The sequence below is a fragment of the Dermacentor albipictus genome, chromosome 3, assembly GCF_038994185.2.
Source record: "Dermacentor albipictus isolate Rhodes 1998 colony chromosome 3, USDA_Dalb.pri_finalv2, whole genome shotgun sequence".
Lineage (NCBI taxonomy): Eukaryota > Metazoa > Arthropoda > Arachnida > Ixodida > Ixodidae > Dermacentor > Dermacentor albipictus.
The window spans coordinates 183,139,787-183,165,665 of NC_091823.1; the positions used below are offsets into that span (position 1 = coordinate 183,139,787).

Below are 25,879 nucleotides of genomic sequence, written 5' to 3' on the forward strand. Positions count from 1 at the left end.
CTTTACACAAGACAGCAGAGCATTTATATAATCCAGGCTTACGATAACGAAGTGCGTCTCCATCGCATCCGAGCCAGCTGTGGCTGTATCAGCTTGAGCGAGAAAATCTGATTCTCGCATGGTAGCTGGTGTGAAAGCAAAGTTTTGCAGTTTTTTTTTAGCCTTCTTCACTTTCTCCAAATCATTGGGCTGCAGTAGTTGTGCTGGAATGCTGCATGAACACCAGCCGCTGCCAGAATCGCTTTCATCTGCTAAGCCTATTCCGCTGTCATGGGGGGAGGCTTCGGCAGCACTCGGCACGGGTAGCAAAATATTGCCGGCATTTTCCAAAGCTACTGCATACTTTCTGAAGTTTAAAACCCCTCTTTTATTTTTCTGTTTGCCAAATTTATGGCTTGCAGCAAACTAAATTTGACACTTCATGCCGAGTTCCGCACGCCCGAACAGATCGATGGCGAAAATCCACCAATGGCATGGCCTGCTTACGGCCACTTGTCTCAGTCGACGAATAGAATTGTGCATCCGGACAACTCTATCGCCCACTTTTTCTTGATAGCCATTGAGTGCACAGAGTAGCAGTGGTGCGAAAACTGAATGAGAAGAATGGCTCTTCCAAAGATGGCTGTGATCAGAAACTTAAAACGGCGACTGCACATCACGGAAAAAGGCCCTTTTTTGCGCGTTTATTAGTAAAAATACAGCTCGCTGACGTGATATAAAATGCCATTATGACCAAAATGTTGGTTCATGATAGGTGAAAATTTCTGAGCAAATGCATCAGACAGTGTAAAATCCAAAAACAATCTTTTCAAAAAAGTGATTTTTCTGCAACTTTTCGGTTCTTAAGACCACTGGAAGTCATGTGAACAGTGCTTCACAGTCTGAAAACCATGGCAAAAAAGGTACAGAGTTTGCCTTTCTCTGTGCCTGGCTGGGCTGTGCCCACTTATTTCTGGGCCATCAAAGGAAAACCCACTGGTGGGAAGAAACATGCGAGGCCGCACAACATGTGCGCTGCTGACGTCATGTGCCAAATTCCGCTCACAGTGGAAAGGTCGTTGTATCAATGATCGAGCATGGGAACAAGAGTGATCTGTTAAGAATAATGCTTTCTTGAATTTATCGGTGCATAGTTGGTCCTGTTCCTGTGAGCCAATTAATATTATTTGGAATTTGAATTCTGGGCAAGAGTGGAAATATACTTGCAAAAGAGTTCATATAAGTATGCCATATTGGGCTCGGCAGCACCAAACGGGGCAGAACGCTGAGCAACCCTTTCTGCTTTGCAGCCGTCTTTCTTAGAGGGCAGCTCTCACCGATTGGCTGCCTTTCAAGGAGTGCGCCCTAGAACCCAAAAGCGCGACACCTGCCAATGTGTGCATCAATGACGTGGTACCCTTCCCCTATGCCACAATGTCGGCATCTTACCGGACTTGAATGACATCATGTCAGGAGGACGCTTGTGGGGATACACTTCTCTCACACATTCCCTGATGTTGTTTTCCCTGCATGGCTCCTGTAATTTGGCTTTGCCGTGTGACTTTACGGTGGCGTTGTGATTGCAGAGCAGTACGAGAGGTGGCGTATGTGCTGTGATGCTAACGCCACCTAACGGCACGGTTAGTCAGGCGCGACAGGGCTGTTCCTCTTTGGCTCTGGGAGGGCAAGCCGTGCAGTCGTTCCACGTATGCGCCAATCCATGCTCCTGCGAGACCGCCTTGCGAGGCCTAGGATCGGAATGGACGAACCCGATCGTTCAAACCCGTCACCGTTCGCATGACCATAGATGCGAATGACCAGGTGATGGTGTCCAGCACGGGGTGAACATATCCAGTCACAATGAGTCGGACTTCCTAGATTTGTCTAATGCCCATCAGCATGTTCTGTGGATAGCAATTTGGCTGGCAGGCATTAGTCTATGAAAGGTGTAATAAATGACCTTGTGACTGTTTGAACTACCGTGTTTTCATTCCTTTGTCCTAAGAGTATGATTGAAATCCCAAAAGCGATTTCAAATTGGAGGGACACATTAGCCTCAGTCTTTAAAAAAGTAGAGGACTTGGAAAACACAAATCGCAAAAATAATCTAATAATATTGACACGTGGACTTGTTTATCTTTTTCGGGTGAGTGCTTTTCACCGTCGAACAAATGTTATTGCTCAGCGCTGGGCGCGCCTGCATGTATGGAAGTTTATGGAATGTTATTGATGGTTCTATCTGCTGTCTGTTATCACTGAACCTTGTGTAATCTGATTGCATGTATATGCGACACGATTGGTGCAGAACTTTCTGGAAGACATGCGGGCACCAGCGATTAATCTGGAACATTCGACCGCTTATGTATAAAAGCTGATGCACTTGACCGGCAGATCAGATTTCGATGATCGCCGACTGTGTTTGTTGTTATTGTTGTGCTTTAAGGGGGGACGTGGCTTTGAAAATCAACTTCCTTATTTCTTCATGGATTTAGATGAAAATTGGCACAGTTGTTTAGAATGTCTCCCTGATGCTTCCACAAAAGTTTCAGAGCGATATCTTGAGAACATTTTATTGAATTTTATTGAGCAGAATTTTTCTCCCTTGAACTTTCTGAAGAGCCTGGGGAACATTAAAAAATGTCATAGAAGGCTTGTTAAGTATTGACTGCATAGCTAAATGTGTGCTGAACGTTGTGACATTGTTGCTTTCTTTCTTTCATAACACAAACATTTTGGAGCAACATATCTTATATTACCTTCACATAAAGCGCGCTTTTGTGGTAGACGAATAGCCATATAGTAAACTTGCAAAGGGTCAAGATAAGAAAGCGAGGATGTCACGACCTGCACTGTAGCCTAAGGAAGGTGAAAAAAAAAAAAAACGAAGTCAAGATATGGTAAACGGCAACAGAGAAATCAGCTCCAGAAACTGAGCCTAAGGCAAAAAAAAAGAACTGTTTTGAGAAAACGACACTAAACTTTCACCTTCTCTTCAGTTCTCTAAAAGGCACCAAATTTGTAGTATTTGGGGTGTTTTGTGATGTAGGACTTCTTGTATATGCGGCTTCTGGTCTGGTGTGCCTTCGTCCACCCCCCCTCCCTTTTCTTGTATGGCATTCTTTGCTGCTGCTCTACATAGAGCATAGTGCCTGGTTTTCAAACCAAGTGAGGTGCAGAACTCTGTGTGGGCATGAATATAGTTTCAATGTTGTATCTGCAGGTTGCCTGATTGATAGCAGTCTCCAGTACAATCAGTGAGGCATATTTTTCTTTTGGTAGAATTGACCAGGTTACTGAATGAAGGCTCTGAGTGTCAGCAGCCCCACAAGTCATCTTCACCTGACAGTGGCTGTGGAACTTAGGATCAGAGAGCCAGTGACAGATATGCAGCTGCTAGGTGGTTTCAAGAATTGTACTTTTGTATGATGCCTTGATCACTTCTGCAGCCAGGTGTCTGTGCCAGTCCAAGGGGACTACTGAGCAAAGCTCATGATGAGGTTCTCTTTATGAAGGGGTGGTACGATAGATATTGTTATGAGCTATCGTGACAATATGATAATACAGTAAACGCGCAATATGCTTGGTTGTGGGTCCGAAGTGCCGACGTGCGAAATGCCTAGCCGCAGATACAAGGAGTCGATGCTCGATATGCTTAGTAGCGCAGTTCGAGGTGCCGACGCGCGTAATATCTAGCTGTGCAGTTCGAGGTGCCGACGTGCGAAATGCCTCGTCTCGAGCGCGAGGAGTTGACACTCGATGCACTTATTCGTGCAGTCTGAGGTGCCGACACGCGAAATGCCTAGATGTGGACTCAAGGAGTCGACACTCTATGCACTTATTTGCGTAGTCTAATGTGCTAACATGCGAAATGTCTAAACGGGGTCTCGAGGAGTCGATGCTCGATGTGCGTAGCCGTGCAGTCCGAGGTACTGACACACAAAATGCCTATAGTCACGCGCTCGAGGAGTCGACACACGATGCACTTATTCGCGCAGTCCGAGGGGGCAACGCGGGAAATGTCTAGTTGCGAGCTCGAGGAGTCGACATTCGATGTGCTTATTCGCGCAGTCCGAGGCGCTGACATGCGAAGTGCCTAGTCACGGGCTCGAGGAGTTGATACTCGATGCGTTTATTCATGCAGTCGGAGGCGCTGATGCACAAAATGCTTTTGGCGAGGGTCCGAGATGTCCGCGTGTGATGTGCTTCATCGCTGAATCGGAGACTCCTATGAGCGAAATGCTTAGCCGTGGTACGAGGATTGCGTGCATGATGTGCTTGGTCACGAATTCCAAAACATTGAGTGCTGAAAGGCTTAGCCTCATGTCCGAGGATTTTGCATGAGAATCTTGGTCTTGAAGTCTGCATTGCCGATGCTCGGAATGCTTAGCCGCGGGTGCACAGATGTAGGGATTGGCCATGCTACTGCGATGTCTGCGTAGCGCCCGTTTTGACATGTCGAGATTACAGCAAGTCGAGACTTCCAGGCTTGTGAGGTGTAAAGAGCCGAGCAGACGACCAGAGCGCTGGACCAATGGCAAACTGCGCTGAAGTCACGTGGCAGGCGCGGCCAATCGCAGGCTCCCCAGCACAACCTTCAATCATTTGCTTTTTGTGTGTTTGTTTTTTATGAAAGAGATAGCTGAAGTGACAAGTTTCAAGACAGAGAAATGCACTTTCCAACGGCACTCGGTTGCACCGTTCCAGAGATTGTGGCTTGAAATTTGCTGTTCTTTCTTGATTTCCAATAAATTTCGCCACCTTGGCTGATAAAACACATTTTTTAGAGCACTTCTACGTGGTTTCCAGTGATGATATTTGGGAATCGGATAGAAATATGATTTTCAAAAGATCAATTTCTAGGCCATTTTTCGTGATGCGAAAGCCACGTCCCCCCTTGAAGGGGGACGCGGCTTCCGAAAAAAATTAATTTATCAGTGCGTAGGGCGAGAAAACAGCTTTGAATCGCGTAAGATCACTGCAGTTCGCGGAGCCCTCTTCCCGCCACCGAACGCCGCCATCTTGGCATCGTTCGAAAGCTCGAAGCTTCGCCATTCCGTTTCTGAATTCTTCGGTCGTTGCCATCTTGTAACAAACTCACAAACACAAAAGAAGCGCGGGTCTGCTAGAGGCAGTCACACGGGTCCTGCGATGAAAGCGGGCCTCCGATTGGTTGCCGTACTGAAAGGCGTCTCGCCATTGGTTGCTGCTGCAGCAGCAGCCAAGCTGGCAACCACAGCGGACCGCAGTTGTCTGCTTTGAAAACCACGCCGGCGTCTTTCTTCGTTTGACACTTGCAGAATTCGGATTTATGAAAGCTCCCAGGTCAGTGATGGATCGTCGCTCGTTCGATAAGAACCTTTAAATGAAGCATGCCTTCGGAAAATGGAAGCGCAAGCCTCCTATGGCGAGAAAAAGACGGTGGCCAGCGGGAGAAGCGGAGAACCCGACTGAACACGCGGATAACGTGCCGCGTTATCTTGCACCGTGCAATTCCAGCAGCGAAGCCGACAGTCGCCCTGTGACATTGATAACCAAGCCGCCGGAAGACGTGCCAACGGGGGCTTTCGCACCTGTGCGTATGGCCGTGCGAGTCAGCAACCGAGATCGTGTTGGAGGCGACGCGGGTCGAAGGTCTCCATCGCCGGCAGAGACGGTGTGCGTTTCCGATGCACCGCGCCACAGGGACACGCAGCCTGCGAGTGAGCCCCAGCAGTCGACGAGCTACATACTGTATGGTGACTCAAGGCTCACCAGATGAATCGTCGCCTCGAGCCGCGTTTTGTGTCAGCGGTGACTGCAGAAGCGCAAGCATGCAGCGTTCACGACTCCCTTCGCGCAGTGTCTGCGACTGAGCGGAAGCAGCAATGCCAAGAACAAATTTCGGCCTCTTGTGACTGTGATTTCATTATTATGCCTGTTTCCGCGATGAACTCTTTGATCGCTAATACTCTGTGCCCAAGATGCCAACAGTGTTCTGTGGGTGTGCACTGCGATACCAGGCTTGGTCTGGCAGTGAAAATGGTGGTCATGCACTACTCCAGACGGCGCAAGAAAAGGATAAAGAACGCCTGAAGAAGGCATCTAAAGCCCACCAAAGAAAGAGGCAAAGGTGTAAGAAGATGTCTGACAGCAATGATTCAAAATATTGCAGCCCTGGTGCTTCTTAATAAATTTGCAGTGCTTATAAAACTTTGCAGCCAGTTTTCTCAATTGCACTTCTTTTGTCAATCACCTCGCTCGTGGAAAGCGTAGCACAACAATGGCTGGACTGATTTTGGTCCAGTTTGTTATGCTGTGATCCACAAGCTGTACTGTACTTAAAGACAGTCTTGAAATGTTTCTTTATCTTTCCATTATTTAATTATTTCACAATTACTACATGGCTCCATGCAGTGAAGCACAGTCATGTGCATGTTATGTTGAGCAAAAAATTATTAACGCACTAAAAAAAAAAATCGGACACTGTCTTGATGTAGATTAGACATCTGGGCAAACATGCAAAGTATTCCCAGTTCCCTATCATGTTTCGTTACTGTGCCAGGCTTTCCACAAGCAAGGAACTTATAAATTCTTATAAAACAAAAACTAATTAAGATATCCTAATGAAATTTTAGATTTGTCTCTTTATTGCAATGTGCAGTGTGTGTGCCAAATTTCAACCCTTTCTGCCGAGAAACAAAAAAGTTAATTCTGATCGCCTCCTCCCTCCTTAAGCGCAACCTGTTTCTTTGGGCACAGGTTTGCCCAATAAAAGTTAGTTTCGTCATTCACAGTATTGCTACTGTGTTCTTTACCGTCACTACTACATGACACCTGGTAGAGGTGGTTTGTGTTCATGTACCGGATGCCCCCACAAAGCCGTGACCCAAGCCCGAACGTGGAAGGCTACACCAACGTCGCCAAGAACCAGCGAGGTAGCCGCAGACTACAAGGACTGGCCCCAGAGTACGAACTTTTGCCTGAGACGATCAGGAAGATTGTCGCCAAATCAACCACAATGGCAGCCCCTGCGTCCTCCATCATGCTGCAACAGCCCAGGGAGCCATCAACCTTCCGTGGACCATCATTTGAAGACTAAAATAACTGCTGGAAACATAGAAAAGCATCGCTGCAATCAACAGCTGGAACTCCAAAAACAAACTCCAGCATGTTTACTTCACCTTAGAAGACGACGCCAGGACGTGGTTTGAGAACCGAGAATCAACCCCGACTACATGGGACCTGTTCAGCAACGGCTTCCTGCCGATGTTCACGAGCGTTCTGCACAAGGAGAGAGCCTAAGCTCTACTGGAAACCTGCATGCAGCGTCCAAACGAGAACATCACTATCTCTACAGAGGAGATGACTCGCCTCTTCTGACATAGCGACCCAGACATAGCAGAGAAAAAAGTTTGCTTCCTGATGTGCGGTTTGAAGCTACAGCTTTTCGCCAGATTGATACGGAACTCGCCTAAGACCGTTGGCAAATTTATTTCCGAGGCCACAACTATTGAGAAGATGCTCGATATGCGAACAAGGCAATATTACTGCCAACCTCTGGCTGCAAACTACACCAACGTTCAAGCACTCGGCAGCGAGGATCTGCAAGAGACCATCAGGGCGATCTTTCGCGTGGAACTGCAGAAGCTCTTTCCAAGGTCACAGCCTCAAGTGGCCTCAATTTCTGACATCATCAAAAAAGAGGTTCAGTGATTTCTTGGAGTTGCTGAGGTGCAACCACAATCACCGCAGCCCCAGCCGGAAGAGCTGACCTATGCCGCCGTCGCTCGCCGTCAAGGTTCCCCTCCACGACTGCACCAGGGCCCTGTAACGCCGCAATTGTGTTGTCCACTGCCGCCGCCGCCAGCATGCCCACCCATCGCCTAGTGCAGCAACATAAAAAAGACGGACATTTGGCGTGTACCTGACTACCACCCGCTCTGTTGACTATCGCAACTTGAGATTGAAAAGGTTCGCCATCAACATGCCGCGTCCACAGCTTTGGGAGCACCTATGTGACATTGCCAACTATTTCGCCGCCACTCAGTGGGATTTTCGACGACCATACTGTTTGCCCTCACCAGGGCACTTGTCACCGCAACGCCAACGCATTGGCCCAGCCCGGGGCCCGTCTGTGAGCCTATATCCGAAAAACTAGAAGCAGCAAATGAGGGAGGTGCGATTGCGGTTCGTCGAACAACCGCCGCCGCCACTGAAGATGCCTAAAATCCTGTCTCGACAACATATCAACGAGACGCGGCCATCCTGACGAAGTCTGGAAGCAAAGAATACGCCGGCAAAAGACGACCTCACAACACCACGTACCAGCCACAGGTCAGTGCGATGCAGCTGCAATCCGGCACCACGACCTAACTGCGTAATCATCGACCTGAAGTCGAGGTTCATAACGCTATCGAAGAGGAACCTACACTACCGGAGAGCTCTCGTAGTCACCACGCCTTGAGCGTGCTCGAAGATTAAGTGAGCATGCCGCCTCGCTCCAGCACTGTTATTTCCATCGGCAACGAAACACCCACTGACGTAGAAGGTGTCATCGAGGGAGACCAACATCTACTACTCGACTATGAAATTTGTGTCGCAAGACGGATCGCTCGACTGCACGGAGGAAAAACGAGAGTGTTGCTCACAAACTTCAGCCAGGAGTTAAAGCACATCAACTAGGGCATGACAATTGCATACATCAAGGGAATTCTGGAAACCAGAAATGCATTTGTCCTCTTGCATTCTGCCGCATCTACCCCGACGATCGCAGTTCCTGAACCAGACTTTGATATAAATCCAAGTCTCCCCATGATTAAGCAGCAACAGCTCAGAAGTCTGCTTTGATGATACAACGACTGCTTTTCGACGTCATTAAGGATTCGGCAAACACCAGTCGCAAAGCATTGCATAATAACTGATTAGTGTGCCCGACCACTCCGCCAGAGCCCTTACCGAGTTTCGATGTGAGAATGTGACGCTATTAGGCAACAAGTCAACGAAATGCTGTGAGACATCATCCAGCCGTCGAAAAGCCCATGGGCATCTCCTGTAGTCTTGGTGAAAAAAAGGGACGGAACCCTACGTTTCTGCATCGATTATCGTCGACTGAACAAGATCACAAAGAAGGATATATACCCCCTCCCACGGATAGATGACGCATTGGATCGGCTCTGCAACGCTAAATACTTCTCATCAATGGACCTCAAGTCTGGCTACTGGCAAATAGAAGTCGACGAGAGAGATCGCGAAAAGACCGCTTTCATGATGCCAGACGGCCTCTACGAGTTCAAGGTCACGCCATTCGGACTATGCTCGCTGCCTGCAACGTACCAGCGCATCATGGACATGGTGTTAGCAGGAGTGAACTGGCAGACTTGTCTTGTTTACTTGGATGACGTTGTCGTCTCCACCGTAAATTTCGACGATCACCTTAGGCGGCTTTCGACAGTACTAGAGGCCATCAAGTCATCAGGGCTTACTCTGAAGCCGGAAAAATGCCGCTTCGCTTACGATGAGCTTCTGTTCCTAGGCCACGTCATCAGCAAGTCTGGAGTACGCCCCGACCCGCAGAAGACAGCTGCCATCACAAAGTTCCCGCCGCCAATCGACAAGAAGGCAGTGCGTAGGTTCCTTGGCATGTGTGCCCACTACAAGCACTTTGTCAAGGACTTTTCATGCATCTCTGAGCCGCTGAAACATCTAACTAAATACGATGTTGAGCTCAAGTGGGAAACGCCGCAGGCGGATGCATTTCAACAACTCAAACGACCCAGGTAGTCGCTGCTGGTACTTGCGCACTTCGATGAGGATGACGATACAGAAATCCATATAGGCGCCAGTAGCCTAGGCCTCGGTGCTGTCCTAGTCCAGAGAAAAGATGGAATTGAATGGGGGATAGCTTACGCTAGCCAGCCACTGTCAACCGCGGAGGGCATTTATTTTACAACGAAAAGGAATGCCTCGCCATCATTTAGGCTACAGTGAAATTCCGCCCTTATCTTTAAGGCAGGCCGTTCAAAGTCGTCAGCGACCATCATGTGTTGCGTTGGCTAACAAATTTAAACGACCCTCTAGGACGCTTGCAGCAGTGGAGCTTCAGACTGCAAGAATATGACATCACTGCAACCTAAAAATCTGGACAAAAACACTGATGCTGATTGCCTATCACACACTCCCATGGACCCGCCGCCGCAAGATGACGAGGATGACGACGCCTTCCTTGGAATAATAAGTGCAGAACACTTAGCGAAACAACAACGAGCAGAACCAGAGCTAAAAAGTCTTGTCAAGTATTTGGAAGTGAACACCGACAATGTCCCTAGGGCATTTAAGCGAGCAGTCTTCGTTCTCGCTTCGAAAAAACCTACACATAAAGAAGAACTTCTCACCAGTCTGTGCCAACTACCTTCTTGTTGTTCACTCAGCGCTGCATCCAGAAGTACGGCAGGTCCTACAAGACATTCTGACCACTGGACATCTCGTAATCTCCCAGACGCTATTGAGGATACAGGAAAAGTATTATTGGCCGCACCTGACCGCCGACGTCACCAGTTACGTCGAGACATGGCGAGACTGTCAGCAACACAAGACACCGCCGACAAGGCCAGCAGGATTACTGTCGCCGATCGAACCACCTTGCTGACCATTTCAGCAGATCCAGATGGATTTGTTGGGACCTTTTCGGATGTCAACATCCGGAAATAAGTGGTTAGTAGCGGCGACAGGCTACCTCACCCACTTCACTTCACGAAAGCTCTGCCGAAAGATAGTGCAGCCAAAGTGGTGAAGCTCTTCGTCAAGAACATCCTGCTGCGACATGGCGCCCCAGAAATCCCCGTTACCGACAGAGAAACGGCATTTACAGCAGAGCTCACCCAAGTCATTCTGGAATACAGCCAGAGAAGCCACAGGATGACAACTGCCTACCACCCGCCGATGAATGGTCTTACGGAGCGCCTGAACAAGACCCTCGCCGACATGCTGGCAATGTATGTCAACATCGAACACAAGACATGGGATGGTGTGCTGCCGTAAGGAACCTACGCTTACAACACGGCGGTGCAAGAAACAACACATATCACGCCGTTCCAGCTGGTTTGTGGCAGGAACCCGACGACGACTCTCAACGCCATGCCGCCGTGTGTCACAGACGAAGAGAATTTTGACGTCACCACTTATCTCCAGCGCGCCGAAGAAGCCCGACAGCTCGCCCGCCTGCGGATCAAGAACTAGCAGAGGACCGACAGCTGACACTACAACCTTCACAATGCTACGTCGGATAGAATAGACAGAACTATCAATAATATTTGAGAAATTTCCAATGCATGCAGGCGCGTGCTGCGCCAAGCAATAACATTTAACTTTTGTTAGCCTGTGAAAAAGCAGTCATGAGAGAAAGATAAACAAGTATACATGTCAATATATTGTGACGTTATGTATAACCTTTTTAAGCAAATAGTAATTACGAATTAGTGTACATTATTCTTGAAGGAGATAGCTTGAATAGTTTTTGGATAGGCGTAAAACTTTGCCATGACAGCGAGAAGTTCACACAGATAGAAAAAAAAAAGAGGCTGAAAAGGTAGAAACTGATTCATTTCAACAAACCTGTTGAGCTGCAGGAGTCCTAGGTCCCAGATCTGCAAGAGGCCTGGTTCAGACGTGGCCTCGGTCAGCGGGTGCTCTTGATCGGGGTCCGGGCAGCACGACAGTGCCACCCACTCGTGATGGGTCGGTTGCTGCACAGCCAGACCACCACTTTTGACTCCTCTAGCCTGTCTCAATGATAATGCTACGCTTTTTACAAGCAGGCAATATTAAAATTCAAGAAAACAATATCTGCTAAAGGAACTCATTTGAAAATGTATTTATTTATTTGAAATACTATTTTCGATGTATATACCAATTTAAGCTTTCTGTAGCAAAATGTAACAAAGTTAGACTCAATCCCCTGATCCCCCTTTACTTCCTGTGGTTTACCACCTTTGGCCACACAACCGAAATTACAGCCCACTGTCCGCGGCAATACCCAAGGCAGGCAGAAAAGTGAGCAACAAACAATGTTGTCACAGAACGGTCGCCTTTGAAATCATGCAGATCCCACACACTGTGGGAATCAGTGTAAGCAAAGCTTTATTGAGCTGGCCGGATGAAACAGCGCATGCATCACGGTTAAAAACACTGAGAATGATGAATGTGTTGCACATTATGGTAGTCAGCCATCGCAGCGTACCTTACTGAGCAAACATAGGTTTTATTCAGGGGCGACATCGCTACAGGTGATACTATTCCTTGTTTTGCAAGATTTTGTGTGACTCAGCACTCGATGCATAAAAGACGATGGCCAAATGCGTTTCTGCCATTCTGCAAAAATAGTCAAGTTGGCACAGGGCCAGAAATACTATTGACCGTATACACCAATGGATTCGGTGCCGACTCAGGCTAAACCTCATAGAAGCATATTCAGGTAAAAGGCGTGAAAACTCGTAAACGTGATTGTTTTCTTGATAGTGACAGCTTCCATTTGGTGAGACAGCTGATGACAACCAGTGCCGCGACAATGGGCCTCTTCGATTTTCCACTTCTGGCAACCTGCGGGCTGCCAGAACCTGCCAGGATGGTTTTGGTCAGGCTGCTCTCTGGAAGTTTTCTGGCTAGCAGATGATTAAAAGAGGCGATGAGCACTCACCGCCATCTTTTTGAGGATTTGATAGATTGCTATGGGGCACTTGAGGACTTTACCTTGCTCAGCTAACTGGCTACATAGCCATCTTCGGATTTCCTTACTTCTAGCTTTATCTTAGGTTCTAACACACCCTTCTGCATTGTGAGGCAGTGTGACAAGAGTGGCAGTGAACCATTTCAAGTTTTTGTGTGTGTGTGATCATGTGAAGGCTTCGTGGCAGTTTACAGTGCACCGCACTCTCATGCGTGCATGTTATCTGGGTCATCTTGTGCATAAGTTGTAGACACTCATTCACACACACAGCGGTGCATTTTCGGTTCATCTTTCTCTGGTAGCATTCTTTTCCACATATCTCACGTATACATGCAGCAATGTCTCTTTTTTATGCAGTCAGCGAAGGCGCCGCAGCTAGCCCGTGTTTGGTTTCTAACTGCAGGCCATTGATGTTAAGAATGCCATGGTTAAGTAATAAGGCGCATATACACTAGCTTATTGCTCTCAAGATCGTGACCAACATTGTTTTTTGTGTGAAATTTCTCGCAGGTCACAGGCGGCGCGCATTTTCATATGCTAGCAGCATTTCCAGCTTAGCACAATTGGTTTCCAGCAGAACGTCATCAGCATGACACAAAAAAGAAAGAGGCATTGGCTAACTTGTGCTATAAAAAGTGTAGGAAATCAATAATAAACATTCAGCATTGCGATTTGTTGGCCGTGTTGGTAAACTGACTTGGAAAGCATATTTAGCGCCAGCACACAAGGACAGAAGAGAAGGGAGATGACATCACAATGTGCCAACTTCAACAACTTGATTTTCAGGAAACACACCTATTTAACAGATGCACAGTGGCGCCACCTCATCCAAATCTTGACCATCCAAAAAAGCTGTCTCCTTATCTAAAAAGACGACCGAAGGGGCACTAACTGTATCACTATTTTAACAGATAGCCTGAGCCTCAATAATCTCTTGCACATCTTTATCTTTGTGCTTCGCAAGAACTTGGCAGCATCCATACACCGGCGCACAGCCGCATTCCTGACAGTGAGTTGACAGATGACCGTATTGCTTATTTTTCACTTTTAGGCTATGTTCCCGTAATCGGTCATTAAGACACCTTCCTGTCTGTTCGACGTATTTTTTCCCACAGGACAGCGGGAGCTCATAAACAACAGCTTCTACGCAACACACTGGTGCTTTAAAATGATTTGTAGAGCATCCGACAGCTGGCTTACGGTATGGGTCCGTTAATCAACATATTTTTGCCAGCTTTTCGGGCGCTGAAAACACAACTTTTGTGTCCACTCGGCTGGCCATTTTCTTAAGACTATGTGCCATTTTATGCAGGTAGAGCAGTACCGCTACCATCCCCCTGCGTTCTGTCCGTTGATTTGCCACATCCCGAATTTTGCTGTCTGAACCGCGCCATTTTAGCAGCCCCTATACGACTGAAACTTGCCGGGTTCTTGTGAAGCGCAAAGATAAAGATGTGCAAGAGATTATTGAGGCTCAGGCTATCTGTCGGAATAGCGATATGTGTGTTAGTGCCCCTTTGGTCAACTTGTTAGATAAGGAGGTGGCTTTTTTGGATGGTTAAGATTTGGATGAGGTGGTGCCACTGTGCATTTGTTAAATAGGTGTGTTTCCTGAAAATCAAGTTGTTGAAGTTAGCACATTGTGGTGTCATCTCCCTTCTGTCCTTGTTTGCTGGCACTAAATATGCTTTCCAAATAAACATTCAGTTGCTAGTCCAGCGTGTGTTGTCGTCTCTTCCTATCCGTGTCGGAACGTTCTGCTGAAAATCAATTGTGCTTTGTGCAACCAACGAGCTCAGGGAAACACTATTCTGAAATCCTCAGCTTGTCATAAGAGAAGCACCATCAACTGAAACAAACTTTCTGAAATTGAACCCCAAGCAGATCGACACGAAGTTCTACGCGTATAATACCGGTGTCACACGACCACTTTTGACAGCGATCAAGCATGATTCGGATTGGAATTCACGACTGCGATTGGCTTCCTCGTACAGCTTGCACAAAGGAACCAATCCCGGCCGTGAAATTTGGGTCGGGTCGGGCTTGATCGTGATCAAAAGTGCGCCGTGTGACACCCGTATTAGATGTACCCAATATCCTGCTTTTTCATGTCTCGTCAAGTGATATCCTGCTTTTTCATGTCTCGTCACTGTGCTGAGTCGCGCAAAATCTTGCGAAAGCGATTGTATCCCTGAATGCAGCTGTACATCTTTTCAAGCTGCCAATGCATAAATGGGCTGACTGTGCCGAGCGTGCGCTTGTCTAGCCTAGCGCTGCCATGCTGGTAGCGTGTTTACATTTATTTCACAGCCTGCTGCCCAGGCGTTCGATTTTGCAAACTTCGGGCAGCTTCAGGTTGTCTTGGGATCCCAGTCCACATGACTTCCTATCCGGACCGGAACTAGATGGCTGCCAGAACTTCAAAAATTGAAGAGGCTCAATGATGACAAATCATGGAGAGGTAGGCAAGAAATGGGGCTAATGTATGGTTCATCGGTTCATTCATTTCTAGCTGTCTATGCATCATTTTGATTAGCTGTTGCACTGGCACCACAGTTGAGCACAACCATTTTTTTGCCAAAAAATGGCTCCTGGTGGCAAGTGATATCATCATCATCAGCTGGAGCTAGTTAACCAGGAAACTACAGCACAGTCGTTCGTTCGAAGAGCTGCATGGGACCAAAGTTAGGGGGTTGATTATAATGAGAGGGGCAAAAAATCTTAATTTTGAAAGCAATGCGAAGGGTTTGTGCATTCATTAAGGGAGTAAATGTTTCCTCTACGTTCTAAACACCTGCCACTACTCCTTCACGGCAGCAGAATACACATGCTGTGAACTACAGTAAGCTGTAAGTGAGCATCTGTTCTGTCCACTCCGTTTCTTCCTACCTGTATTTTCACTCAACCACACTACATAAATCGCCGCCACTCATCAACATTGTTTCTAGCTGGTTCGATAGAGTGGCTACAGCAGTTACGTTCTCAGCTTAGTAAGCTATGTCAAGACAATCCAGCAGCTGATTTGTTCCTTTTTTCGTGCACGACGCTTCGAGTAGGCCATGTTTTTCGTTTGTGCGACTGGTGTCGGCGTGACAGCGTTTGCTTTGTGTGCTGTGCCCAGGTTGTGATAATCCAACGCGGCATACGAAAACATCGCGTCAAGTGTCTAATGGCGCTGACAGTTGCTGCGCAGACTGCGCTGGGGAATGCCGGCAAGCGGGTGCCGGGAGGCCTAGGATTTGTCGCCTTCCGATGTGCTCCCTGCCGATGCTGAAAATGTTCTGCTGAGACCTGCGCAGTGGTTGCATTGCGATTCCAGACACCGTCTCATTTGACAGTTTCACAGGAGCTGACACTGCTGTACTGACATGCGCAGAACTCGACGACGGCGAGATCATTCGTCAGGTTTCTGCTGCACCGCCGGACGATGACTCCGAGTCGGAAGATGACGCACCATACGCTACGTTGCTGTCGCATGCAGAGCATGTACAAGCAGTGACTGTGATTTCAGCCGCCTATAGTGACCCTACGACCCTCTCCATGATTCAGGTTTATCAGATTGTGCATAAATGGAACAGCGTGCAAGGCGCATTCACGATTTCTTCAAGCCTACTGCCGAGCCTGAATAGCTGTGTGGAAATAAAGGATTTCTTTTTTTTTTTCTTAATCTGATTTTCCAGACACATGTTTATTCTGACATTTCCGCAGTCCCTGTGAGGTCCGAATAAATGTTCGGTGACTGTAATACAAACTGTTAAGATACATCAATAACGCTGTCTATGCTTGCACATTTCTGACAACAAGTCATGGAGTGTTCCTGATCGTCTGCTCAGCCAATGGCTCAGCGTTTCGGTTGCAGAAGACAAACAAACACTCGTCAGCTCCTTCTGTTCGGTAAGCATGCACATGTTTTTAGTATTTCGAAAGACACAAGGATGAAAAGCCCGGAAAGAGCACCTGCACTGTGCCTGGTTGGTTGCATCAGCCAGAAAAGCGGTCGCCAGGTTTCACTGAAGAAAAAAAAAAAATACTGCTCTGTGACGAATGCAGCCGCTAACGCTTAGATATTTCGCTCTGTAAAAGGGCGTCGAAGGGCAAGAATACAGCCAATGTTCTCAATGTGCCCGATCTGAAGCAGCCTGGAGTTGTTGTGATCGTTATACCGGAACGTCAATGCATGCGCACGCGCGCGCACACACACACACACACCAACAAACACACACAAAGTACATTTGCAAACCCAGCGCTTGCTGTGCACATAAAGGATGTGTGAACGCGGCAGCAAAAACCACAGCAAGCAATCGATGAGCTCCACATATACATGCATGACCTCCATGACAACCATAACTGCCAATCCCGGAGGCCCTGTGCTACACCATTATTTTTCCTCTTGCCAGCAATGACTTTACGCTGCTGCAATAGATGGCGCTGCAGTAGACTGGCATGCTCCAGCACTGCTAGCAATCATCGCAAGAAGAGGCACGTTTTCGCAGCAGGATGACACACTACCCTATTCTAGTACACTATACCAAACGCGCCGAATGCAATTTTTGTTCTTCTCGTGAGTACATTAGGCTCATTGAAACAGTTTTTTCCGTATCAGTAATGAATAATATTGTTCATATCGGCAAGTTTGCAACAAAAATGCAGCCATGTACACTTTGAGGGGACAGAAACAGATGGGCGCACGTAGCTCCCAGTGACATAGAAACACATGGCAGGCATGCTGCGGAAACTGCAGCATTTGTTTCGCTACTATCCTAATACGGCACATTTTCGCTAAGGATGGGCGAATATCTTAACTGTGTTATAAGCATCGGCGTATGGATAGGCTACACTTCTAACTTATCAGCGTAAACGTGGCCACTATAGTTGCCGCTTACAATTTGTTGCGTGCCCACAAGCGCAGACGAGAAGAATCGAAAGGCGCCTTTTTTGTTGTTGTTGCCCAAAACCATTTTGAAGCCTACAAGTAATAAAGCCAAGGCAAGTTTGGCTGTAGCTTTCTTTTTTTCATGGAAGTGCAGAAAGTGATGAAAGGAATGAAATGGAGCATCTGCTTAAGAGTGTTTGGTGCGTGCAGACCGCTTGGTATGCCTTCAAGAGTCGTACGCGTGGCATTTGACAGCACTCCACAGATGGTAAGCCCGATCATCATTAGCTAGACTTGGCACCCAACATATCGCTGCGACAAGTTTGGGGTGCAATCATTACACGGGAAAGAAAAAAAATTGAATTTTGTCGAGAAAATTTGGGGGTGCGTTCATTACGCAAGTGCGACAATTATGTGAGAAAATACGATATAGCAAAGTGTTTATCCTTTTTATAATTTCTTGTCAGTAGGACACTACTTATTTTGAACTTCAATATAACGAAGTGTGTTTAAACACGATTTCAATATAGTGAAATTTCACTGCCACCGTGAAAGAATACCGAGACAATGGAAACTTCCCTGGACGCAGATGGCCAAATGGTTTAAATTACGTAAGGCTGCTCACAGACCCACCTTTGAGTTGCGTGCTGCATTACTAAGAGTGACCGCTTCGAGCAGCCATACGAAGCCCAAATGCAACTAGACCATGCCATGCCCTGCGCCCTGTATGCTATAGGTGTGAGGGTGAGCTGGCAAGGAGGCTTGGCGAGTGCTCTTGGCATATTTGGAGACCCATTGAAGTGAGATGCAGACAAAGCATTCACTCTCTTCTGCCGGCACCTTTCATGATGGCACTGTCCCACTCTGCGGGGCCGAAATGGACGCAAAAGCATGGCTGGCTTTACTCTGCATCGCTGATTTGACAATATCGTTGACCCGGCATGACACCGTGTCTTTTGTCACCGAGTATCAAATTCAACAAAATGACTTGCTTTTCTCATGCAAGCTTGCTTTTCCCGATTGCACGATAATTCTGAAAATTTCGTGGCCCCTTCCATGTAAGAAAATTTATCGGCAACTATATCTATTTGTCTAACTTCAATATAACAATACTTTCATATAGTGAAGCAAATTGCCAATTTTATAGACTTCGATACGTTGAGGTTTAACTGTAATGCAAAGATAAGTTATTTAATGCATTTTTTTATAATCATTACTGCCTTACCTTTCAATTTTATCTCTTGTGGAAAAGTTCCCATAAATTTATCCAGCATAATAAATGCACCCCCCAACATGGCTCTGGTTTAAAAAAAAAGTGCATTCATTGTGCGAGTGTATATGGTACCTGTAGCAACACATTCCACAAGTGTTGCAACTAATTCGGCAGAATGGCATACCAGAATTGCCTTCACTATGCGAAGAAAATCAAGGTTTTAGAATCATATTATGGCTCCATGATAACCCTGTCAATTTGGTTCAGCGACACATGTCTTTATACATACTCAGGAGTATGACAAAAACTCGTCTGGTCAGGTTGCATATAAGGAAAAGCACAAAACAATGCGTATGCATTGAAATGTCAGTTTACCTTTTACGTGGTCAGTGACCAAAGCCTTTCAGTTTCTGCCCCCTTTGTCTTTCTTTTTATTTGTGGTTAGAGCAATGAAAGTGTTCTTGCAAGAATCAGAAAGTCCTATTTTCAAAAGATGCTTTCCTCGAATCATTATGGTCAGAAGTGCACAGATTATCCGAGAGTCCAAGCGTGCATTCTTTTACACCTTTTGCAAGCTTCCGTTAAACACATATGTACAGATGGTACCTCCTCTCCTGGTGGCAGGGGACACCATGCTGCAGCCCAAATGGCGCCACCTGGATAGAAGGTCACATGGCAGCTTTCTGGTGTGGACAGGCAGCCGAACAGAGGCAGCCGCTGCCACTCCTGCGTGGCAGGCTTTCCTGCACGCAGGGAGGGACTCTCCCGGAAACGGGGCAGCCGTGTCTCCCTGATGTCAAAAGATTCACATCAATTTCAAATATTATTCAGAAGCCCAAAACCTAGAAACAGGAAAATATCTGCAAAAGACACACTGTTTCTACAGAATGTGTGTTTTCTCAACTTGAAAGTCATGTAACAAGCTGAATAAATGAAAGCATTCCTCACGATATTAACAGCAGTGACAAAGAGCATTTACCTAGGGCCCCAAGAGAAGCAGACTTTTGATACTTTCTTGGGCTTCTCAAATACATTGTATGTTTAAATGTCCCAAATTAAATAAAATAAGATATGGGGTGCCAAAAGGCCAATCTGTTTATGGGGCATGTCTTAGCAGGGAAACACTGGTTTAATTTGGACAAGCTTTAACATGCACCTAAATCCAAGCACACAAGTGTTTTTGCATTTCGCACCCATCAAAATGAGGCCAGGGTCGAACCCCCGAGCTCGGCAGCGCAACGCCAGAGCCACCGTCCCAACCTCAGCAATTGTTAAATTAAAGCTGTTGCGCAAAGCGACAAAGGGACAGGAGTGGAGTGAGAAAACAAACAGTCCAACAGTCCTGTCGCTTGCGCAACAGTTTTAATTATGTCTAACCAACTAGCCCACTGTGAAATTTTCCTTAGTAATTGATTTTTATCTTCAATGTTAAAAACTGAGCTTTTAAAACAATCTGCCACATAGAAAGCTCTTAAGTCACGTAAGTAATAGGCCCACTTTCATCAGCCTACTAACAAAAAAGAAAAGAATGTTTAAAATATTCAATCTTTCTGTCAAATTTCAAATACTGCCACTTTTTAAAAATTGAACACCCAGTCACTTTAAAAGGTTCCCGAGTAACTATCCCTATGCAGTAAAGAATGCTAAAGACATTATACATCATTTCCTTTTTGGCAGTGCTATAAATCTTGAAGTCCTGCCTTCGCCGAGCATTTTCTAAAATACAAAATTTCCATATAGTCTTTGGGTACATTGGCCACTCTGCAATGTTTTGTTTGTTTGTTTGGTTCTTTCACTCTTACAAATGTCTTTGCTACACATGTATTGGGTTATCCATTTTAGTGGAAACAGACTTGTCAAAGGTTCGCTCTAGTACATATGGCAATTCTCTCCCGTCAGTTGATTACCTGAAGATATGGACAGTACTTGAAAGACAAATTATAGTTGGATCGTATCTAGCGCAGCACTGGCTTCGCATCTACGGCACGTGTGACGTGACCGATATCGTTATCGCCCATGACACATGGTGGTGAGCGAACACACCCTCCCCCACTTAGTGCATATATACACGGCTGTTGAATAAGCGGGGAGACTTTCCGCTCCCCTTGCTTGGAGCCTCTGGTCATGTCTTGCCTGCGGCACCGCTCGATACATGGTGTCAGAAGTGGGATGAACGCCGACGTCCAGTCTTGGTGAGCCGACGATTATACTACAAGACCAGCCCCATGGACTTCCTGAAGCCACCAGGCCCGCTGAGCTCGGCTGGTGAAATTGCCAAGAACTGGCAGGCATTAAAGCAAAGGTTCGAATTTTTTCTCGCCGCGTCAGAACAGCCAAACAGCAAGCCTCAAACGGAATCATGCAAGACAGCACTTCTGCTGAGCGTTGCAGGCGAGGAAGCCATCAACATCTTCAACACGTTCAGCTTTGGCGAAGACGAGAGCAGGAATGACTACGCCACTGTCATTGCGAAGTTCGATGCATATTGTGTGGCTCAGTAGAACAAAGTCCATGAGCGCTGCGTTTTCCGTACGCGAGTCCAGGCCCCTGGTGAGCTTTTCGAACCTTTTTTGCGAGACTTAAAGAACCAGGCACGAGCATGCAACTTTGGCTCCCAAATGGAAGCAATGATTAGGGACCAAATTGTTTATGGAACTAACGACGAGAAACTTCGAGAAAGGTTGCTGCGGGACACTACGCTGAATTTACTGAAGGCTGAGCAGGTTGCTAAAGCAGCTGAAGCGACGGCAGCGCAACAAAAAGTTTGGGCGCGAGACGAAAGCCGCATTGACGCGATGCGTAAGGAATACCCAAGTAAACAAAGTGAGTTGCCCAGACATTACAAGTGAACGGAATCAAGCAAGACAGCACTTCTGCTGAGCGTTGCAGAAGTGCGCACGTATGCACCCGCCACGAAGGTGTCCTGCATTCGGGAAATTATGTTGGAAATGTCAACGCCCCAACCATTTTGCTATCTGCTGCAGACGATTTGCCGATATTGGCGAAATTCAGGGCGGTGATGATAACTTTGACATTCTGGACGTGTGAAGCTGCGCAGCAAGCCAACACGACTGGACAGTACTCGGCCAAATCAAGAACGTACCACTTGAATTCAAGGTCGACACAGGAGCGCAAGCAAATCTACTACCTTTCGGGTGCTATCGCAAAATTCGCCTAAAGCCGCCCCTGAAACCAAGCAGCGCGGTGTTACGTTCGTACGGCAGAGGGGTTATCAAGCATGAATGGCGTCATTCGTACAGAACTAGCACTAGGTGATCGTTGCGCCGTCCTCCACTTCTTCGTGGTGTCCAAGGGGCATCAGGCCATGCTGGGCTTACAGGCAAGCGAAAATCTTGGACTTGTGTCACGCATACACACAGTTTCTCAAAACACTTCCGAGGAAGTCGCAAGGAACTTTCGCCACTTGTTCACAGGAACCGGGTGCGTTGAAAGGATCTATCGAATGGTTCTACGTGACGACGCCACGCCAATCGTCCAAGCAGCCCGACGAGTGCTGTACAGGAACCCTTGCAAGAAGAACTGGGACGCATGGAGCGCGCAGGCATCATAACCAAAGTCACCGAGCCCACAGACTGGGTAAGCCCATTGGTCATTGTTAGAAAGAAAGACAGGAAAATTCGAGTACGGTATGTATCGACCCCAGGAGGATTAACCAATGCATCAAAAGAGAACATTACACAATGCCGCGATGAGAAGACATAGAGGCAGAGTTAGCGGGCGCTACAGTTTTCACCCGCCTTGACGCGAACTCTGGTATTCACCAAATTCCGTTGGACAACGAAACCTCACAAATTTGCACCTTTGCAACGCCATTCAGGTGCCACAGATTTCTGCGCTTACCGTTTGGTATAGCATCGGCGCCTGAGGTATTTCAGAAAACGCTAAATGAAATTGTTGAAGGCCTTCCTGGGGTCAGAGTATACGTTGATGATGCACTGGTGTGGGGGTCGTCGAGGCAGGAACATGACAGGCGCCTGCAGTCGGTACTGCAAGCAGCAGAACGCGGCGGCCTGACATTTAATCCGAACAAGTGTTCCATTGGTGTCGGTAAAATCGAATTTCTTGGTGACGTCATTGACCAGGAAGGCATCAAACCAAGCCCGTCACTGACAAAATCAATGATTCAAATTCCACCACCGACCAACAAGCTCGCAGTACAGAGGATGCTAGGAACCGTGAATTATTTCAGCAAGTTTATGCCGTCACTGGCCCAAAGGACGACGCTCCTCAGAAATCTTATAAAGCAGAATACTGCGTTTGACTGGACGCCTAATCAAGCTGAAGAGTGGAGGCAGCTTTGCGAAAGTTTAAGTAGAGCGCCTTTACTAGCCGTGTTCAATCGAACAAAAGCAACAAAGGTGTCATGTGATGCATCGCAAAACGGAATCGGCGCAGCGCTATTGCAGTGCCACCAGGATACATGGAGGCCAGTGGCGTATGCCTCGCGGGCACTTACAGAGTGCGAACAACGTTACTCGCAAATTGAAAAGGAGGCCCTGGCAGTGGCATATGGATGCGAGAAGTTTAATCATTTTGTCTACGGTCGGCCATTTATTCTAGAAACTGATCACCATCCCTTGATCACCATCTCGCAGAAGGCCATTGGTGACATGCCCCTGAGGTTGCAGCGCTTCTTCCTGCGCCTTATTCGTTATGACGTAAAACTTCAGTTCACACCAGGGAAGCAACTGCTTCTCGCTGACATGCTGTCACATGCAACAACCGGACCCATCACGGAAAACGACGTCATCAACGACGACAGTGAAGTGCAAGCAGTAAGTGTTGTTTCTTCACTTGTCACCGATAACACCTAGAAGAGGTTGGCTACGGAAACTAGTCGGGATGAAGAATTAAAGCAAGTTCTTGTGGACTTGGCGGCAGGAAAAGCACTCCCAAGGCCATTGGAAATCTTTTGAAGGAGAGCTTTCTCACGTGAACGGAGTCCTCTTAAAAGGGTGCAAAGTTGTAATTCCGGCTACGATGAGGAAAGAAACTTTGGAACGCATTCATCAAGGTCATCTGGACATCAATAAATGCAAATCACGGGCCAGGCATCTCGTCTTCTGGCCAGGATTCAACCGTGACATAGAAGCTTTCTCACAGACGTGTTCTGCATGCAAAACGTACGCGTACAGACAGCCCCAAGAGCCGTTAAAGTTACGCCCAGCACCTGATAAACTGTGGCATTGTGTCGGCATCGATATTTTTGAGCATGGTGGACGGTCATACCAGTGCGTCTATGACGCATTATCAAACTTTCCTGAAGTAGAGCTGCTAAAAGATACTATCGCGAAGACGGTCATTGAAGCAACAAGTGCAATTTTTGCTAGATACGGCATACCAGCTGAAGTTTGTTCGGATAATGGCCCACAATTTTCGAGCCACGCTTTTGCTGCATTTGCCCGAAGGTACGACTTCAACCACACCACTTCCGGCCCTCGGTACCCCAAGTCCAACGGTCTGGCGGAAAAAGGTGTGCAAGTAGTTAAGAGGATTTTAAAGAAAAGCACTCATATGAATCATGATTTTTGGCTAGGTCTTCTTGCCTACAGATCTACTCCAATGGAATCCGGACCATCACCTGGCGCAGTACTTCAAGGAAGACGACTACGGACAACGTTACCCGACGTCCGGCCCTGCCCAGGTCGCAGCGTACAGAAGCATCGTCAGACCGACCGTTGCAGCCGACGACTACCACCACTCAACCCTTGAGACACTGTACGCATCAAAGAAGGAGAGTGGGCCACCAAAGGTCAAGTCGTTCAAGCTGCAACACATCCCTGGTCGTATAACATAATCACTGAAGACGGCACATTCCTGCGGCGCAATCGGCGACATCTGCTGCCTACAAGAGAAGCTTTTCGACAAAGACGCCTTTGCGACTCCGAGGAAGATCTCTGCCAAGGGGCTGACGGAAGACCTTCACCATGCAGCAGCAACAACGCCACCGAGTCACCGGCTACAACTGGCCATGTTTCCGCCTCATCCAACGCTCCTGCATGCTTGCAGCAGAACCAAGAACCTGCGTTCAGAAGGTCAACCCGAGAACGAAGGCCCCCACAGAGGCTTACTTATAATCGAAGCTTTGCGGAAGTTCCCTAAATCGTGTTCTCAGTGTTCGTTTTTACTAATGTTCTTTCCTGTGCTTCTTTTTTCCACCTTTGAAAGAAAAGGGGATGTATCGTATCTGGCTAAGCGCTGGCTTCGCATCTACGGCACGTGTGACGTGACCGATATCGGTATCGCCCATGACACATGGTGGTGAGGGAACACACCCTCTCCCACTTAGTGCATATATACACGGCTGTTGAATAAACGGGGAGGCTTTCTGCTCCACTTGTTTGGAGCCTCTGGTCATGTCTTGCCTGCGGCACCGCACGATACAAGAGTGACATTAGAAAATGCAAAAATTTCGCTAATCAACATGACAAATAATCACCTTAAAGTACATGTCCAAAATACGGATTGAGGTGGAGCAGATGAAGTGACGATTGTTACAAAGGACTGTAGTAATGTAGCGAAAAAGAGACGTTATATTTCTAGTCCATTGTATTGAATATTAATGCCACTTTATCTTGTGAAATGATGGTTTATGATTACTGGAGCTCAGAGGTTGCAAAAATGCAAAGAAAATCTGATAGGCTGTATGGGGGACACAGCTGCAGTGGGGTGCAGGATGAAAAAATCTAAATCTAAATAAATAATAAATAAATAAACAGTATTTAAGGGGCCATCGAACAAACACACGGGCAGCACGGTTCCTGTCCACCAATTTCTGGCCACTGGCTGCAGACATACCTTGCACAATAGCACAGTCCTTATGCTGTCGAAAGAGGATATACTGTGCTAGCTCCACATATTGCCTGAGTGCATCGCCTATGACATCAGCTACAATTCACGCAAAATAGTGGTTGATAAAAATAAATGACTGTCTTAATGTTACCTTTCATGAGAAGTGACGGTCAAACCTCTAGCACAAATGAGAGCTGCGATGAGAGGCAAGTTCAACTCGGCTGCCACTGTACCGTTAAAAGCGGATTGATCTGATTAGAAGGTGAAGTGGTGGCACCTAGTCCTAGTTGCTATTGTCAAT

The 25,879-nt window shown here is 47.1% G+C and overlaps 1 protein-coding gene across 9 annotated transcripts in view; it reads right to left on the reverse strand.

Moving 5' to 3' along the window:
- Positions 1-25,879, reverse strand: part of LOC135918099 (uncharacterized) — a 703,603-nt gene that overhangs the window by 177,991 nt on the left and 499,733 nt on the right. For all 9 annotated transcript variants that reach the window (XM_065451754.2, XM_065451756.2, XM_065451757.2 and 6 more), the window contains 2 exons: positions 19,372-19,555; positions 11,569-11,699 (listed from right to left, as the gene is read on the reverse strand). In XM_065451754.2, the coding sequence (XP_065307826.2) occupies positions 11,569-11,699; positions 19,372-19,555 (315 nt within the window). The remainder of the gene's footprint in view (positions 1-11,568; positions 11,700-19,371; positions 19,556-25,879) is intronic.